This window comes from Botryllus schlosseri, chromosome 5 (genome assembly GCF_051294905.1).
Source record: "Botryllus schlosseri isolate E-star chromosome 5, Bs_hap1, whole genome shotgun sequence".
In the NCBI taxonomy this organism is placed as follows: Eukaryota; Metazoa; Chordata; class Ascidiacea; order Stolidobranchia; family Styelidae; genus Botryllus; species Botryllus schlosseri.
In genome coordinates this window covers 18,137,700-18,157,945 of record NC_137240.1, presented here as the reverse complement: position 1 = coordinate 18,157,945, position 20,246 = coordinate 18,137,700, and the positions used below count along the sequence as shown (strand labels likewise).

At 41.0% G+C, this 20,246-nt stretch overlaps 1 protein-coding gene across 5 annotated transcripts in view; it reads left to right on the top strand.

The window, feature by feature from the left end:
• LOC145439306 (contactin-associated protein 1-like) overlaps positions 1-20,246 on the top strand; it is a 108,529-nt gene that overhangs the window by 80,617 nt on the left and 7,666 nt on the right. For 2 of the 5 annotated variants that reach the window (XM_080316810.1, XM_080316806.1), the window contains exon 5: positions 18,570-18,686. The exons of 2 other annotated variants lie outside the window; for them this stretch is intronic. In XM_080316810.1, the coding sequence (XP_080172936.1) occupies positions 18,570-18,686 (117 nt within the window). Of the gene's footprint in view, positions 1-17,254; positions 17,384-18,569; positions 18,687-20,246 lie in introns of all 5 variants that reach the window. One more of the 5 variants, XM_080316812.1, reaches the window with a different exon arrangement.

The following is a 20,246-nucleotide window of genomic DNA, read 5'->3' as shown; positions in this document are numbered from 1 at the left end:
TCACAGGATAATGAGAGTTTTACGGGCTTGAGTATCCCACTATTGATCAGTCTGGGGTGTCGCTAATCTGTATTGTCTAACCACAGACCCGTAATATCGACAACGCGGTAATACTGTATATTTCGAGGGTGGGTAAAAATATATCTGTTTGACAGCAGATCGACGCAAATCGCAAAATTAATATACGATCGATACCAACATGGTATACCATTTTAAACACAACGGGTTGATTACGCAGGTGGTGATCAGGTTTTAATCGATTTTTAATGAGGTCGGGCACAGGGTAAAGTGGTTTGAGATTTAAATTGAATTTGCTTCACTGAAATACACAAAACAATACCACGTTTTTTAGGTACCACCCCCGGTTTTTCAAACTCTTTCAAATTGCAAGCCGCAGCCAGATGGACTTGACTGTCGAGTTGTACTGAATTTGAAACGTGTCAGCGGAAAATACCGTTGGTTATTTCCATATCTGTATATTATTTCTTCGGTTTGTGAGTTGTGGACTTAGGTGAGTAATGGTGTCACGCTACTGATTCGAGTACTCGGTACTTGTGCTATATACTCAAGTCGTTTTAACTTACTCCTCAACCGTTTCAGGTGAAATGGCTTACTCTTTAGGAGTTTGACTTCAAAAAAGCAGAAAGTAGCTTTGTAATGAGTTTACTTCACTTTTATAAAGTTATCAATCAGACCTACACCAAAATCTTACATTTGAATAACAGGATTATGCAAAACAGCAAGATAGACCCTACCCGTCTCTCGTAGGTCCTCATTTCGCGTTACTCATCGTCTTTTGGGTATTTTAAGCTGAAACGGAGGATAAATTAACACAACATTTGTACGGAGGATATTTTCCTAGAGAGGGAGGACGTACGGCAACCTCCATTAGTATCAATGGGGGCATCAAATTTATCGCATTGCCGTCAACCTTACTGAATATACGAGTTTTCTCAAGCAGCTGATAGGACTGACTTCGATAGAGTCACACTCGAGTGATCACAGCTGATTTGCGCACATCACACCGAAATTACAAGCGCTCGTACGACAAGTGATGAGAGCAGTGTGATCATCGTTTCCGTTGTAAAACAGAGTTATTTTATCGAATACCCCAGCGTCAGACGGTTGTATCACTAACGAATTCCCCTACCCTTTTAGAGCTAGTGTAAAAGGACATAGCTCCAGATCATCATGTTACAATACGAACAACCCTCCCAAAAGGGGATGGCACGTAACAGTATCTTGTGGTTGATTAGCTATTCATAATAATATGAAATCTACATAAATACATACCGTCGGAGTCGTCGAGGGGCTAAAGCTGGTATTGTTGTGGGGTAAGATTTTATTCATCCTCAAATTACTACATTCTTGTGGTGCTAAACACGATTGCACTAACAACACATACACAACCCGCAAAAAAGGTCACTACAAAGTTTCGCTGCACGCAGAACTATTGTGCCTTGTATGGAGGTGATCACGATTCGGTCTTTCCGAATACCTACTCGAAAGCGGTGGGGAGACTTGGCGTAGACCCGTGGTCACTTATACCCGATACTTTTGTTCGAGGCAAACGCTGGAAATCAGACGGACGAACCCCGTTTTCGATTGTGGTATGTGTGCGTGGAAAAATACAGTACAATTACTAGGATTATATCACACCTCAAAATACTTTCGTGTCTAAACTTGCCGCATGGGTCAATCGAGGCGACTCACACAGATATTCCTAGTTTATCCTTGAGGGCTGTATTACTGGTTAGCTGTATTTTTATGGATGATTGACAACCGTTAGCTGTCGCTATTGTACCATTTACATATGTGTTATACAAGGGGCGGGCAACACCTTCGGTCGGAGGGTCGGATATAAGAAAATTAAGTACTTGGCGGGCCGAATTGCTGAATCGATACATTATTCACCCATTGATCCCCATATATGAGGAATAAATCGTATTTAACCAATATATTTTAACGACCGCAATGTCACTGCAAAGCCATATCTCCCCGATAATAACGAAGACAATGTGGATTTGAGAACAGCCTTGTTATACAGGCACCGCCGTGTCTGCTTCTCTCTAATCAATTAGCACACCGTGCAACCCATAAGATTTACAAATTACCGGATCGCTTCGAAACTGTATTTTGGCTCGATAGTTTTATGGGGACCTACTCTTTATAATTAGGATAGAAAGCGATTTCACGATACCGACATTTCTTTTAAAACTACTTCTATTCGAGTACTTCAAAGCTATATTCTGCTTTAGTCGAGTAGCGGACGATGACGATTTCACACGCATTCCAAAGTACATCTTGTGAGAATGATGTACCACCGCCCCGGCTATTCTCGGTACGACATGGGATCATTTGGCTGTACTAAGGTGGGTATACCCCGACATGGTCGAGTGCGCTCGATCTTTTTTCATGTAACGGTAGTTTTGGGCGATTTTACTATTCCCATGTTTACACAGGCCCCCGTATCCACGTAATAGCCTGCACAATACCATCATAGCGTCATTTTTCCGCCACGTAAATACCCGACTTTTGTAATCTAGACCCACATTTTGCGTTACTCGTGGTGTTTGTTGGATATGTTAAGCTAACAAGGAGTACAAATTGACAGAAAGAGAGTACATTTGGGCGAATTGGGTGACATATCTGGGAAAAGGAGGACATATGCTCCCTTGAATGAGGCCGTATGGTAACCCCATTAAAATGGGAGGATCGATGGGGACATCAAATGTATCGAAATGTGTTGCTGTCAACCTGAAAACGAGAGTTTTGTCAAACAGGCGGGTTGATGACTGACATCGATTGTGTCACGCTCGATTGATCACAGCTGATTTGCGCGCTCGCTATATGCGGAAGTAACAGGACTTTACGTACCGGCCGGGGTTAACCCCAATTTGGCCGCCTCAGTCGGGGGCGGGGGGATTCGGATTTCGAAATATCTCACTCATCTTTACACCGCACCAAAGGTAGACTAGATTGCATCACGTATGATCTGTCACAATTCATCCCCCATTATTACACCACCGAAACTGAGCAAAATAAGGTCAGTCAGCTGATCGCCGGTGGAGCGAGCTATCGCCGGGCTGGATGCAGCCAAATGGCCTTGAGAGCCGGATTCATGCTATATTTTGCCCTCACAACATGTGGAAATAACGGGACTTTACGTGCTAGCCGGATTTTTTGGACTTTGAATTGGCAACCCGAGTCGGAGTGGAGTCAGATTTCGAAATCTCTCACTCATCTTTGCACCTCACCGAATGTAGGCTAGATTGCATCACGTATGATCTGACACAATTCATCCCCCCATTATTGCAGCACCGAAAACGAGCGCGTTTCAGCCAAATAAGGTCAGTCCACTGATCCCCGATGAAGCGAGCTACCCCGATTCGTCACTGTACAATTGAATCTGACATCGTACTCACAGTTACCGAGTTCGAACGGGAAATGCGAGGCTAGAAGGGGTGACACAGCAATTCTCTGACGGTAACACTCCGCCGAATCAATCTATCCGTAGTAGGGTGCTGCAAATATGCTTGGAGGTGTTGGCATAACATGTGTTGAGGATATTTTACGGCACACACGAACGCAACTGATGGTCTGCAGGGAAATTAGTCGACTTCAAGCGACAGTGCGTGGCTGCCGATGCAATATATCCTTAGTATGATATTGGTGTTGGCATAACAAGTGTACACGCGAACACAACTGATTGTCTATAGCGAAATGAGTCGCTCTCGAACGACAAGTGCGTGGTGAGCTCGCGATATATATATATCGTACGTACGGGTAAAGCATTAGTTCGCCAACTGATCGATTCAAGTTGTACATCATGTACAGGATACAAAAATAATATGTCGCGGTAAATTGTACATCATTTACGGACACCGGCATGATTAGGCTTGACCAGACGTGAAGCAGTAAAAGAACCCATCATAAATACATTGTTTGGTTGGGACTGTCTGTCCTGAAGACGCCAGGACGCGGTAAAGGTGTGGAACGGCAGTTGTTGCTTGCACCAATTACTAGGTACGTAATATCGGAAGTTAACACGTTGATGTAAGCCAAATTGAGAATCGGCTATTTCTTTAAATACTTATTATACTCACAATGTTGCTTTATTTAAGCTGATCTATGCCGGGGCGCCTAATACACATTTCCACTATACGACATTCCTTGTTGTTCTCGATATGACACGCATATTTATAACCATAACAGAACCTTTCTCGTTACTCTCTGTGTCGACAACAAATCAAAGGGGTCAAGTACGACAGTATGAGACAGACAAGCGTCATTTTGTACAGCCGAGCCTATTGACATCTAAAACACGCACCAGGATCTCACGGATTAGGAGAAAACTATACTGACGTCACGACCGGCAATTATTCCTATGACCCACCGTACACGATATTGATTCAACCGCGGAACGACAAGTCAACCAGGGTGGTTTGACGGACTATTGTCCCCAAGCCACAAAATTGGACCACGGAACAACAGGTCTGGGCAGGCAACTATTATCAAGCCCCGTCGTGTACGAAAATACACAAGTTTCGTGTCCAGAGATCAGGCGATGTAGAATCAGGAGGCGAGTGGAAAAGTACAAGTAGAATGACTCAAGTCTCATGTCTGAGTACAAAGGTCAATCCAGATTCTTTGTTCGTTTTCTCTCTAGCGTCAATCCCCCTTTTTTATTGCCGCACAGTCAGAAGGGAATTCCCTTCGAGTATTGCTGCAAAACTGAGAATGAGGTATTTCTTTCAATACTTATTATATTGATAATTCTTGTTTGTTTATTATAATCCTTGCATGCGCACATTCCGCACATTACTCATACTACTGACGTGTGTTTGAAAAGGTATAGGCCGCCTCAATAGTAATTAAACATCTGCAGCGGTATACCCGTTGGCAGCAACGTAACTGCACTTCTTCAGGACCCCGGGCTCCCATAGGGTGATAACCTGACCCCGCATCACGTTGTTCGCTTTTGCCACAAAATTATACTGTTTAGTGAGACAGCGCGACGCGCGAATATTTCGATAATTCCTGATAAAATCGGTGAATAAGATCGGGAATTGCATTGTTGTCCTCTTTGCCCACATAATCAGATTTACCGGTAGAGTTGAGTGAGAGGTGTCTTTGAAACTACTGACCCCGTAAAATTAAACATCTTCGGGCGGGCGGACCCCTAGGTATGACTTCTTTACGTGATGGTATTTCCGAACCTACTATCTGCTATATCAAAAAATGTAGAATTGCCCAAACCTACTAAACTGAAAGACCACACGATTTCAGATTGGCATTTCTTCACTGGCATATAATTTTCTTTCCTGCGGGATGGTATTTGTCTTGTGAGGTACAGATTGCCAAGACAAGAACATTCGGCGCCAGTCATTTAGGCACCTATATGGACAATTAAACCTATATGTATTTTGTTTATATAACGAAGTTTTTGATGTTTCGAAGTTTTTTGTCAGTATAAAGCAGTCCTTTACGGCCAAGGCTTTCTCGCCGCCGATCGTTCTGACACACTTCTTGGAGTCACATGTTACATGGCCTGAAACTTTATATGTCTTGGTGCGTTGTGTTGCGGTCATGGCCAACGCTGATATACCCATTTCTATAAATCTTGCGTATTTTTTCTTGGGGAAGAGTACCCAATAATCAAAATGTGTGGCGAATCGAAATCGCACCTAGTGCGAAAATTTTTGAAAAAGTTGCATAAATTTTCAAAAAATACTCTGTAATTTATGCTAATTCACGAAATAATTTTGGGCCCCCTTCGAGCTCGGCCCCCCTCAATTGGGGGGTTTGGGGTGCGGCAGTTACGGCCCTGACTTGTGACTTTGTTGTTGTGACTTTACTACAATTCTATAATTAAAAACTACAGAGGCCAAGCCGAGCAAGAGTATTTTATAAATATAAATTTTATTTATAGTCATAACTCGATTTCTTAATATATTTTTGGGGCCGCAAGAAGGCTATCTGGGGAATCACTGTTCTTGACTGTCTTTCGTATGACACTGATAATGCGACTTGTTGAATTGCAACTGTATATTAGCATCAGAATGGTCATTTCAAAAGGACGGGGTTTTGCGATTCAAAAGGGGGGTTTCGACACCCCTCCGGTTACGCACCTGCCGCCACCCCATGCAAAAATAAAAGTCGACGCCTATGAGTCCATCAACACAAGTTATTGATCTGACATAACCTTTGGGACTTGGAATAGAAATCTTCGGAACTTTTACCATCTTTATGAAGTGAGAAAAGATTACTTGGCAAGGTAGAGAAGGTATCTCACTTTCGATCAGGAGAAACAGCCTTTTCTTCGTAGGCCTACTTTCGGTAACTTTGTTTATTGCCGTGATACTGGCATTCACATGATACCGTTACCATAGATTACTGGAGGAGTTAGGAATCCCGATTTATTAGTCAAGTGAATGGAAAATGCCTATAGGTAGCTCAAAAAGGATCGTAAACTATGCCACTCTCCAAAATGGCAAAGTCTTAGGTGCAGTAACAATTGCACACTCAGTAAGTCTTGGTGAATAATACAGAAACATTAGGAGTAATACGGAAACAATGAATTGTTGCAATATCACGAGCACGATTGGATCATATGTGTCAGCTTGAAATATTGTGTTTTCTAGTGCTCAGACAATAAGGATGCACATGTAACCCTGATGCACATGTGTCACTTCCATATCTTTATGTCGGACAGCAGACATTCAAAATAGCTAAAATATCTAAATAATTTCCTTACGATGGACAAGGAGAAAATGTTCCCCAACATCTGAAGATGATAGGGGTAAGATACCAGAGTAGATTGGAGCATACATATGTTAGCAGACAATTGCTCGAGTATCGAACTAGACAACCAATATAATTATAGTTTATTAGCGTAAATTTGGACCCTGAAACTCAAACTTTATTTGTCCTGTAGAAGCAATATCAGTTTAAATCAACCAAATAAAGCAATGCAAATGTTTATTTGAAGTCTATTGATTGACTTTCGACAGATTTTGGTTATTTAAACGTTTTATACAATAAACAGAAAATAATAAAAATAGTGCTATTATGTGGGTTATGAGACAATGTGGTGGGTGCCTAACCCAAAAAAATGACGTGATAGAGAAAAACTGAAGTCATTTTTGAATTAGCGCCCAAAAGTTAGTCTAAATCAATTGTCTGATCAAAGTCAACAAAAATAGTGTTGAGCAGTGTAATGTGCTCTGTCGTCGCCGCACGTTCTTCTAGGTCCGCGGCTCGGTTAAAACAAAGTTAACACGCCAGCGCACGCCTTTATCGGGAATATCTAAAATCTTGACGGTGTTTGCTTAAAGCTAACTAAAAGCGACTGCCCCTCGGACGGTGACCAAAAGGCGACTGCTCATCGGAGTGCAGCACAACAAGAGGTAGCCAATCATGCGAATCAACGAGGATAATAATCAAATCGGGGTAATCGTTGAGTAATCAATGAGCGGTGCGCCACAAGGGCCATCCTAGTTGGTAAAACCTTTAGAATATTATGGATACTACAGTCAACGATTAAACTACTAAGTGAAGGACTCTACCAGCATGAACTGGTAGTTATTACAGACTAAGATTCGCATACTATAGTACTATAGTACAATTCTAGTGGTCTATCGACGAACGAAGGTGAGGTGGGTGTGATGGTAAAGCTATAAACGACAAAATGATTCGTTTAGCGATAAATATACAATAGCAAATGTGAAAAGTTCGATAGACACGCTTTGTACGACATACAAAGAGATGAATAAGCCTACAGCGAAACTAATACAAGTGATGACGGAAAAATGAACGAGTATAACACTAAATATCCATTTAAATACTGGTCACAACACAAAATCATTCAAGTGACGTGTGGTACGAATAACACGGCCGCTGGCATACAAAAGGTATCAGCCCATCGGTTGAGGCGTCATGCGGATAATGATCCGTTTGTAGAACGGTGAAACACTTATCAGTGCATTCTAAACCTTAAGGATTGGACCTGAATAAATCCGGATCAAGTGATCTACGGTTAATATCACCGCAAAAACATGTGAGTATAATTGTATAATCGATTGGGACATGTAATTTTCATTTCGAATGAAAGTTATCTGGGATCTAGCCCAGAGAAAAATGCGTTTCGATTCGTCGGCGTGACCGAAATTATCGATGTCTATAATCAGAGGTGGTCAAAGGAAAGAAAAGGAAGAAAAGGACGTAGTTTATTTTTGTCCTTAATGTTTTTGCGGCATATAGGGGAGATGTGGTACCGATGGATCACTGGGACCGAAAATACTATGAAAATTCTCTATGATAATTCCATGATTACACTCCGTGAACTTGTCTACAATTGCATGCTGGCAAAATCTTTCCTCACATACAAAAAAATTCGACGTGCGCGAGCTATGGGGTCTCTCACGGATGTTTTTTGTTTTGGGGGGTGTAAACTAAATTTAGATCGACATATACATTTTTTTGTAACCTTCAACACGAACAAACCAGCAATCGTTTTTATTGTGAAGTCTAGTGCTTGTATCAGGCTATATAATGGAACCTATTATTTTTTTCAGTTCTTTCCTTGAGTGGAATTTTTTTCGATTCATGTACAAAATGAATAGGGGGGGGGACCGATGATACAATAGCCAAATCAAGCAAAATAATCAAGCATACTAATCATGAAACAAATGAAACATGACTACGTACAGAAAATCTTTATGTAATAATTGAATATGATGTTTTATCGCTATAACGAGGTCTTTGGAAGTCACACTGTCGATTTTCGGGCGAAAGGTATGTACCCTCAAATTTATAAGTCCGAGCCTAAATCGAAACGTGATTTTATGACAACATTTGAGTCAATATTTAATCTATTTTTCGATGGTTGCTGTAGCTTAGATTATAATGCTGAGCAAAAAAAGTTTTCACATCTGAGTTTTTCAGGGTATATGTGTCATAGGTCCTCGGGTCGTGTGCCATTGGACCCAGCGGGTGGGGAGCGATGACACGATCGAGCAACAAATTTTAAACGTCCATAAATATTTTTTGAAAAGACGGATATTCATGTATATGTGCGCGATAGGTAGAGCTTGTATCAAAGTGCTGAGCCAGCAAAAGATCTGCTGTTTTCGGCTGAACATTTTGGGGCCAGCGAACATTTTCCAATTTTTGATCCATCGGTACCACATCTCCCCTACACCGACTCATGATACACATACACACGATCTGCGCATATGCATACCATGAGTGCATGATGTGCATATGCCGCTGGACAATGAAGTGCAGATATATCCTTACGGCTTTCTAAGTCATGCAACACCCCTCCATGCTATCCCGGTAATGCATGAGCGCCAAGCAGGGAAGCCATGGATACCAGTGTTACTAATCAGGTCTTTGGTCTGACCCGGCCGGGAATCGAATCCACGACCTACCGACGCTTAACCATCACGCTATCTTGACGGTAAAGTAGTCAAGAAAGCTACTCGAGGAGAAGTATAAGTAGCGAAGAAAAAAATCTACTCAAGTACGAGTAGAAGTACTTATTCCATAGGCAATACGGAGAAGCTGAATAGGACACGGTGTAAACATTTTGCGCGATTAGTAAACGTTGATAAAAATATGGTGGTTCGTAAAAATGCCATATTGTTTAGCTTTATTTCCAGAAGTTGGAGGCATTACTACACTTGCTTTTATACTTCAAAATGTATGTTATCCAAACAACAGAACTGATATTAATTAAATCTCAAAGTGTATGATATTGGGGATTGAAAGTGCAATATAAATACTACTTCAAAAAGAGGAAAATGTATTTCATGTCTTTAGTCCAGAAAGTTTCAAAGTTGGTATGCTCAAGCAGCTCTAAAACTAAAAAAATGTCCGAATTCCCTTTTCCAGATTAGAAAACGCCATGGACTGCTAGATTACGATATGATATGTAAATGCTAGATTGCTAAACATCATTTTCGAGCGATATATACTGTGATGAAATATTTCATATGGGCGAAGGGCGACAATGCGGTGTGAACGGAATCACGCCAACCCGCTATCTAAATTATATTCACCGATACTTTCGTGAAATCATACTGGTTACTAGGGTTGAGACTTCGGGATCAAATTTGAAATCCCGGGATCGGGTTTTCCACGATATTTTCGCTTCTCAATCCCGATATTTCCTGGGAATAGCAAAATAGTAAAATGCACATACATACAAGCTACATAAACTATATTTATTCCTTGTAATATTGACGCAAAACACGTGATCATCAAGAGCAGTGATTCCCAACCGTGGCTCAAAGGTAGCCTTATTGCGGCTCTGAGTGACCACTAAATATGCCACAAAATATAATGGACGACAGTTGTTGTTTATTTCTATGTACAGTTATAGGCAATTTCTGTATATGAATGCTCAAATGAGGGATAATAGTTATGTCTGAAGCCGTCCCAAGCCGCATCTGAATACAGGGAAACAGAATTCTTGCATACGAACGTCAAACGCAAGGATAAATACCAGTCAGACAACGATATATCTTGAGTTCTGCTGATCGTAGACCTTTATATATCGTCTATGGGAAGTGTAAAGTTCGACACAATTTTACTAACATCAAAATAACGGCTCATAGTCAAGTATAAATTGCAATAAATCCAATATTATTCAGCGAATAATCCCCAGCAAACTTGTGTATCAAGTGCTGGAATTATGTAGAGCTAGCACATAACAACAAAATAGTATGTCATAGTAATGATGTGCATTTTCCATTTATTTCAATGTATAGCACTTTCCAATCTGTGTCTATTAATGCTAAAATAACTGATACAGAATCTTCAGAAGTATATTATGCGCTGTTCATGTGCATGCTTTTGAGTGAGCTAGATGGTGAGATTTACAGGTAGGTTATCAGCTACCTTTAAATTTTCGATATAAGTAGGCTATATAGCATACTCGAGAGTGTTTTAATGCGGCTCCAAATGTATACTCTGAAGTTTGAAATGGAGCTCCGACATCCAAAATGGTTAGGAACCACTGATCAAGAGTATCATCGCTTTGGCGGTTTCGTAATTAGTTAGCGAAATATCATTAAAATATGAGTGGAAGACGCCAGACCTAGGCAATTTTCGAAAAGGGGCGCTGAAGGAAAAAAAGGGTTAAAAACAATGTTTTAGACAATCAGTCCAGTTTGTGTCACTGCTTTATTACCAAAAAAATGAGATATGGCGCTACGTCAGCCCTGCTAGATGATGTTTACGAATCCCGAGATTTCATTGGGGTTAACCCCGGGATCGGGATTGCTTCAAATCCCGGGATTTCCCGGGGTCCCAACGCTACTGGTTACTCCGTATCCACTGAGCGCGAAGCACGACGAAAATTCTGGCTTTACTCAACTTTCATGAAAATTAAATGTTGATACTCCGTGAAAAAAGCCCCTAAATTCCTCACGCTATCTTCCTTATTGGAGGAATAAAATGAAAATAGCGAGAATTAAGTAAGTAGATCACAAAATATTACGACTTGAGATCTACTTGAGTAAGTACCAGAAGTAGAGTAAAGCTACTTGAGTACTTCGAAAAAGTAGAAGTACTTCGTTACTGACCACCTCTGTCTATAATTACTACTAGAAATGGGATTGACCAATTAACGAAGTTATTGATGTAATTGGAAGTGTCATACACATTACGAAAGCTCTGATGGCGAGAACATATAATTAATCGAGGTACTTGAGAAATGAATGATTTTGGAATTGCGGGACTGCAAGCGTTGTCTAATCAAGTGTCACGCAAGTAGATTTATGGGCTGCGAAAACTTTTGGGCATAAGAGAAAATGTCATAATTCGCCAACATAGGTGTTGTCAAAGTTAGTACCACCACATCGTGTGATGATCAACCTCACAACAGTTTTGGGATATGTGATGTCTAGTAGTGACTGATTGCGTAAAATAACGATAAGCATTAGGCATGACATGCATAAGAATTCATTAGAGTTAACTGAAAAACGGTCAATACACATGGAACAAATAAATGAATATGTAGAATGTCTATTAACATTACGGGACGGAATTCTTCGACAAGGAGAAGTTAGGAGAAGTTAGGAGAAGTCTAGTAGATTCTCGGAAGCGTGAGCGGGTAATGTAGAGCAGAAAGTCGAAAGCGTCTGCCACATAATTATGATATGATGAGCGTTTTCCTCCGGCACAGGTCTATTAAGGTGATAGGTTGGTTGTAAGTCATCTGGTACCTCGACAAGATTAAGTGAAGGGTGATCTGCGTCCGAGCGCATTTCCTGCTGTTTCTGTCGACGTCGAGGTGATTCGATTCGATCCATGGTCCCATCAGGAATAATGGTTCCATTGGTTGCGTAGAGTTTCGTTCGGCTCATCTTTCATTCTGCATTTGGAATGCGTAGTGAGACTGCAGTTATAGCTGCCTTAGTATCTAGTATCTACGTAGAAAAACAAGTATGTCGGTCTAGGGCAGGAGTGGGCAAACTTTTGAGCTCGCGGGTCACATTCAACATCTGAATCTATCCGCTGGTCGCACTATATAAAATTGGGATTATAAATCAAAACGCAATATCGGTATTTGATTATATAGTGAGGACATGAAGATAATATATATGATTATTTAAAACAAACCAAACAATGCAGTGATGATATTGTATACACGCGTCAGAAACAGTGGCGAGATTTCATAGGCTGGTCGACCTCAATAACCAATTTGTGAAAACTATAGAGATGAAAGTCGGTTGTCTCGATTCTTAGAACAGGATTAAAATGTAAATCTGTGAGCAGCGATCCGTTCATAGATTTACTAATTCCACTTTTGGTTCAGTTTCTGGACACGCAATGCTAACAGCATTATAACCATGTTCGCTTCAAACACGCTTGGACTATGTGTAGATAAAATATAAATACCCTAGTTCGACTCGTACAGAGAAAGAATCTACCTGAGACACGCGCGAATCGTTTCTATAAGCGCATTACTGAAATAATTAAAAGTGAAGTGGCCAATCTGAAATCACACTCGTGATCCGAATTATGTCAATCTCGTTTAGGATTTTTGTGATGTTTAACAATTGAAACCTTTCCAACTGCGTGGGCCTTAAGATCGGGCTGTCGTGCCAGAAAGTAAAACATAAAAGAATAATATAGGTAGTATTTACCTTAGAACAGGTGTTCTCAAACTTTTCAAGACACGCCCCCCCTCCCCCCCTTATGATGGTGAAAGATTTGTCGACCCGCTTACCTAACGGATAGTTTGATGGCTTGGAAGGCCACGACTGTGGATATGAGACGTTTTAAATTTTAATTTCATAAATTCAGACGAAATACAGAGCAATTGGATGGATATCGCGCGGATCGCGAAAGAATTTTCCGTTGAGCTCAACTTCACGCCCCCTTGAGTCTTGCCTGGACGAACTGTCAGCGGTATGGCGTGCTCCATCAAAATCATACTGACAGAGATACTCGAATCAATTCCGCTCACGCAGCAGTACAATGCGTGTTGAGTGGCATCGAGTCGAAGCGTCGTACTCAAAGCAATTATAGTTTAGGCGAGGTCTGCAATTCCGTGTGATTGAAATCCCGCACTCACGAAGACAAACTCAACGATTCAAATGTGACCAGTTCAAATCAAGTTTTAGCGTATCGCCAGTCAATCGCTTTCTATCATCGATCCTGGCCGAGCTTACGGCATCACAGTAGTCCCGTCTACCGCGTTGCATTGCCAGAATCACGTCGGCTGGAATATCACGTCGGGGTCACCAAAATATGGCGTGCTCTGATCGTGGGCGCGCTATAAAGTCTGCTCATGACACCAATGGCCACATTAGTGGATTTGCATCACTCAGTGAATCATACGTAACAAAACCTGAGCAAAAATAGCCGCCATCCACATATTCAGATGTGTCTAAAGATTCTCGAACTGTTTCAATTTTTCGCTTTGTGACAGAGGAAATGCGTTGAGATCGGGGCTTTGGAGCAGCTGTAAATGTTGAATTGGTTCAACTCCGGCTCCGGAGCTTTCTTCTATCATACATTAGATCCGTGTCCAGCTCAGGAGCCGCATTTATTACCACTGATCCGGGTCCGGCTGCGGCTCCGGCTATGAAAACTATCGAATGGGACTGTATATGGGGATCCCATATTTACGCTCGAAATTCCTTACTGGAGTAAATGACGATCATGCGCAGTAATGAATTCCAAATCCCATGCATAGTTGCATACACAATAACACTGTTCAATTTCGCGGCCCGATCAAAAAACTATCAAGAAAGAACGAGTATTTGCTCATCCGACTCATAACAACGATGGGATGGAATTTCTCGGCGCGGGATCGTCATACCGACATGCGGAACGAAATCACGTTTTCATCCTCTGTCCAATTTCGCGTAATACATAGTGATCATTATTTTCGAACCGTACAATTAGACAACAAGGTTGTGTTGATGATGAAATTGCGGGCATGCCGATTACCCACACTTTTCACATGCCTATCTAGCATACCGAGGTTCGGCGCTCATGAATGAAAATTGAACATGGAACATATGAATGCTCTGCTGTTAAATCCCAAGGAACGTGGTTAATCGGGAAAGGTAGTGCCTAAGAAGCAAAGATTCCTAATTTCGCGAAGGCCTGCTGTTGAATTATGTGAATCAGCAGATATGGTTTTTGCATATATAATATACATTTTAATAATATATTCATAGTAAAATATATTAAAACCTGAAGCTTTTCGAGCTGACACTTTTCAAGGGCAATCGTCAGCAAATGGAGAATTTCAAAAACATGCATCTAGCTACATTGCATACAACCAATTATGACGTCATAGAAACAAACAACATGGAATACAGGCAAACCGCGAGCGCAGCTAGTGGCCAATTTTTAGATTCACTAAAAATTCCTTCTGCTGACACAAGCGCGGTCGGTGGATTTTAATATAAGTCGATTCCAGTGCAGACAGATTGAAATTAGTGCGGCCTCTACCTAATATAGAAAATCTTTCATCGCGATAGTTTTTAGCGCAAGTTGCATTCTCAGCCAAATGCTTGCCGATGGCAGAGTTCATAGCCATGGCCTGATTACGTTCTAGTAATCGCAGATCAGTTACGGCTGCGTCTTCGCGAGAGTCCAATGTACGTGATCTAATAACGCTCGGAACATGTTGTTTGATGCGTTCCTGCAAGCGCTGAGTTGTTCTTCCCACGTACCGACAATCACAGTGGCACTTGAAATCATAGACTATATTGCTTTGTTGAGAAGCCGGAAGAACATCTTTGCGCGTTGCAGGAAGCAATTGTTTGGTGGTAAACACAACATTAGTTTTTACGTTATCGTAACAGCGATTTACAGCAGAAATCAATTGTTTTTCAAACCGGGAAGTGATTGGGCCCAGCCACGGTAAATGTATCTATACATTTTCTTCAGACCGTGTTTTGTGATTTGTTGGGATTGAAATTACTGAATTTTCTGTCCACAGGACTCTTGATGATGTGTTCGGGGTACCCGTTATCGATTAGAATTTTGCGGATATATTCTAGCTCCGCGTTTAATTTTACATCCGAATAAATCATCAAGGCTCTGTGCACCAACGTGCCAATCAAATTTAGTTTACGGCGATTCGGGCTAAAAGAATTCCAGCGTATATAATGCCCTGTAAACGTTGGCTTCCGGTAAACCGAAGTGACAAAGCTAATACCCTGTTTTTCCACTAGAACGTCTAAGAATGGTAACGAGTTAGCACGCTCTTTTGCAAATGTGAATTTTAAAGACGAGTGTAGAGAATTCATGTTATCAAAGAAGTCATCGAACTCCGTCTCATTTTGACAGATAACGAAGGTGTCGTCGACATAGCGACGGTACATGAATGGAGGCTTGGTTTTATCGGACGCGAAAAGTCTGTTTTCATGGAATCCCACAAATATATTGGCTAAAATCGGGCCAAGAGGGCTACCTATAGCTACACAGTCGGTTTGCATGTAGATGGTATCGTTAAAACTAAACTCAACAGAGCAAGTAGCCGTATTAAGTAGGGTTACCATACGTCCTCTTTTAAGAGGATTTGTCCTATTTTTTGACTTTTTTGAAAGTGTCCTCGGAGGACGCCCTTTTGTCCTCTTTTTTGAGATTATGTCCTCTTTTTTGAAAATTTAGGTCAGATTTTGAGCAAATTGCGAGTGATATGCCGTAAATTAGGACGCAAGTGACGCTCCGGCGGGTATTTCGGAGTGAAAAACGGTGATATTAGGTCTTAACGGAAAAAAGACCTTTTTTTTTTAGTCAACCGATCACAAAGTGGGAAAAATTTTCACCGGTTTTTGTAAATTCTTCCCTGGTTTTGCAAGGCTCAAATTTCTGAAAATGTGTCCTTATTTTATATTTCCAAAATATGGTAAGCCTAGTATTAAGAAGTTCAACGAACACTTTACGCGAGAAGGAAGGTGGTGCTAAATCACCACCACCATATAGCGCGTCCGCACAGATATCAATGGTCTCCTTCAGCGGCACGTTCGTGAAGAGGCTAACGATATCATAAGAACCGAGGAACATATTCGAGTTTGGAAGGTCGGTGGTTTTCATCTCGTGCGCGAATGTAAACGAATCAGCGACGCAATGCGAATCATACATGGAACGCACTGGTTCCAAAATACCGATAAGCCACTTCGCGAGCTTGTGCTGCGCCGATCCAATCATAAAAAGAATTGGTCGAACGGGCACGTTGGTTTTATGAGTTTTTGGCAGTCCATACATACGTGGCCTCTGTGCCCCGACCGGTCTGATGGAGGCGTAGACCTCAGGTGTTATGGAGCCGTTTTTCTTGAGGCTGAATAGTCGGAAATGATGGATAATTAGGTCATTCAAGTTGCATACCTCTGCTGTATAGCTTAAAATGATGCTATGCTGCAAACATGCTACAGCAAGGCGATTTAGCCTGGTTTTCTGTCTGAGAAGATGAAATTTAACTCAAATTCATTATTATCTAAAACGCTTAGTTTAATTTTCATGGTTTCGAAGTTCAAAATGATAAGCTTTTTGTACCAAACGCGAACACACTGCTTATTGGCTCACCCTACTATCGCTGATGACGTCACTTTGAGAGAGATAGGCTAACTCACGTTGTTTCGGGCAATGAACACCATATATCACTAATCACCTCTTCCGAAATAATAACTGTGAGTTATAATTCGGCTTCCCACCGCTTTGCAGGAATAAATGTAATGATCTATAATTTTAGGGGTGAAACATACTCTTGTTTCAAAAGGTGTTCGAAACTGCTCACAGTTGAGGGACGATCATGGGATTACAACAGCAGGTTACTATTTGATGAGAAGCAACTACTATGGAGGGAATCAGGCGTCGTACGTTTACTGTGATTTTAAACATTATGCAGGTATAGATTTTAATTATTTGCAATATGCTATTTCAGTAGATCATAACCGGTCTTTAATTGAACGCAAGGGGTTCCCTGAGGTAGTCTCAGAAGTTCCCTGGAGGTCAGGGCACACACTTAACTCGGACATATGTTTTGTTGTGATACGGCAGTCTTGGCCATCATTGGTTAGCAGTGTCCTCTCCAGTTATTGCACATTTTTACTTGAGTCAAACAAGTCAAACGATTTTCGAAGTTGATTCGAGTCAAGTCAAGTCAAGTCACAATTCAAGTGAATTGAATTTTGGAATTATGAGAAATGATTCAAAGTCATTACATTTTACTAGATGTTTGAAACACAGATTGATTCGCCATTAATATTCTGAATCAAATAACTATAATATCAAAATAAATGTGCATTCAGAAGAGCATAGAACTGCTAATAGAAATGCTAGTATCTGTATCGACTTTTGACGTTATAAAAATTGAATTTGGACAAAATTACGCCGTCATGTATGTAAATTAGACGTTTTCGCACAAGATTTTAGGATTATACTACATTTCTTCATTTCTGGTTGGAACTGTCTGTCCCTACGAAGTAGTTTGGCCTAAAATACTTTTTGGCTTAAAAACTGACAGGTTGTTACACGAAAAAACTTTATTTTTACGAAATCTGGGACTATGAAGAATTCCATAAGTTACATCACGAATGAAAGTAATAAATATAATTTGTGGTATCACAACGAAAGATACTTTCCTACATTCTCGGGTCGAAAGGGGGTGGCCTTACTAGGAGTTGAGAACGTTCAAAAGCAGCTGTAAAGCTGGGCTGTTGAACTAATCCTCCGTACCGGATACGACGCGCCCGACGGTCATCCCGCCCGTGTATAGTCTGTTGGAGACCAAATGAGAATACCAACCCTAGAATCGCCAGAGCTCCAATTAGAAATAATATCCTAGCTAATTCACGACCTATGTTCAAAAATCCACTGTTGTATTCAGTCGAAAAAAAATGCACAACATTGCTAGTTCGGCGTCATGCTGATAGAAAATGTACTTCATACCTCATTAAAAAAAAAACGCTAGCACGCGTTATAGAGTGGCCAGAAAATTATGTATATTCAACATATGTCGGATAATTGTCAGAATCACTATGTAAAGTATATCCATATGGTTGACCATTCACAGATTAGGAGTTTATTCACAGATGTATACACCTGCCACCATTTGGTGCATCGGAATGGCATCACCGAATCCGGATTTTATCACGTTGGGGGCCCAAGCGATCAATATTGGGTGTATTGCATCTTGGACTCAGGTTCTGGTGAGTAAAATATTCGATAGTCAGTACTAAAATGGAATTGGACGTAGGTGGTTGGCAATGCCAAGGCGTAGAAGTGGAAGAGTTACCGCGAAATTCCACCCAAATTCGGACAGCCTAATACTTGAGGCCAATGCTTTTCAACCTTTTAGAGCTCCATTCGCACTTTTTCTGTAAAATTAATTTCATTCGCTCAAACTAATCGAAAATTGTTCTACAGAAACAAGATGAAGATACTTACCAACATTTTGTTCATATGTGCCACAAATTGGCTACTATGTAGCTTAAGCTATCAGGTGTCTCTTTAAAAAGTCAACTTTTTTTGCTCGTTTTGATTTCAAATAATTCACTAAAACCGTTCTCGGCCAAACAAGTTGTTGGGTTTTGTACAAGAACGTCTACTTGGATCGCGAGGTCTTAAAATCTGTTCTTGACTCCCATCCAAAATACAGCGTATTTTTCGCGAGTGAAAAAATGCTTACTGACAGAAATCGTTTTTGAGCGCTGACACGAAGGCCCAGGAGGCTCCAGTTTGACGAAAGGGTGAAAAACCCACATGTTTGTGTTGAGGCTTTTGACGTATGTCTTGGAACACAACGTGCAAAACGATAAAGGAGAGAAGGCACATTACATCTCGCTACTTTATGATACGTTGCTCCAACTTCTGTCACGCGAGCATATGAGACGAGCGAATAAACTCACGATACTGTGTTTTCTACTGTTTAACTCAATCTAACTTGAGAATTCATAACAGTTTAATAACGGTAACGAGCATTATAGACTACCACCAACATTTGAGTTGTTGTTGCATCTCGCGACCCGAGCCTTACCCATGAAAAGGAATTCATTTTTAGTATTACAGTTCTATGCTACGGTTTTACGGACATGCATGACATAAAGAACGCCCACACCAGAATTCTACCCAACACAGATCTATAAAACATGTCTGACGCACGCGATTTCAATTAAGAGCAAATTAAATTCCTCTTCGTGCGTGTCGCAGTTGTACTACTGTCTACTCAGATTGCAAGAGCGGTACTTTTCCGTGCCGGCAACAGAATATATCCATATCGAATTTTTTAGCCCTCCAGCATCGGTCATTCTCCAGCCTGAGACTGATATACCACATGTCTGCCTCTGCACCTGCATCCAAACCTGGCTATTGGTTACGTTATAATTAGAGTGCGAAAATATTAATTCACTACTGCTTGTGAGAGCTACTTTAGGGGTGCGTCGTAAGTTAAACAAGATTTTACAATTGCGTCGCCACTACAAAAGTTACACTGACCCTAAATTTCCTATTAGGTTTGGTTGAATTATTCCACGACAGAAAAATTAACAATTAGTCACGATTTTCATTCGCACTTGATCCGTATTTTCATTCGCTCTATTCGCACCACCTTTATCATTCGCACTGCAATTTTTTTCCTTCGCACAAGTGCGGACCGTCACACAGGTTGAAAAGCACTGCTAGAGGCTAATCTTAATTACCTCTATCAGATTTGGATGAAAGCTGCTTCGAACGTAAGTTAAGTGAGTACTTTCAAACGTTAGTGTGAGGCC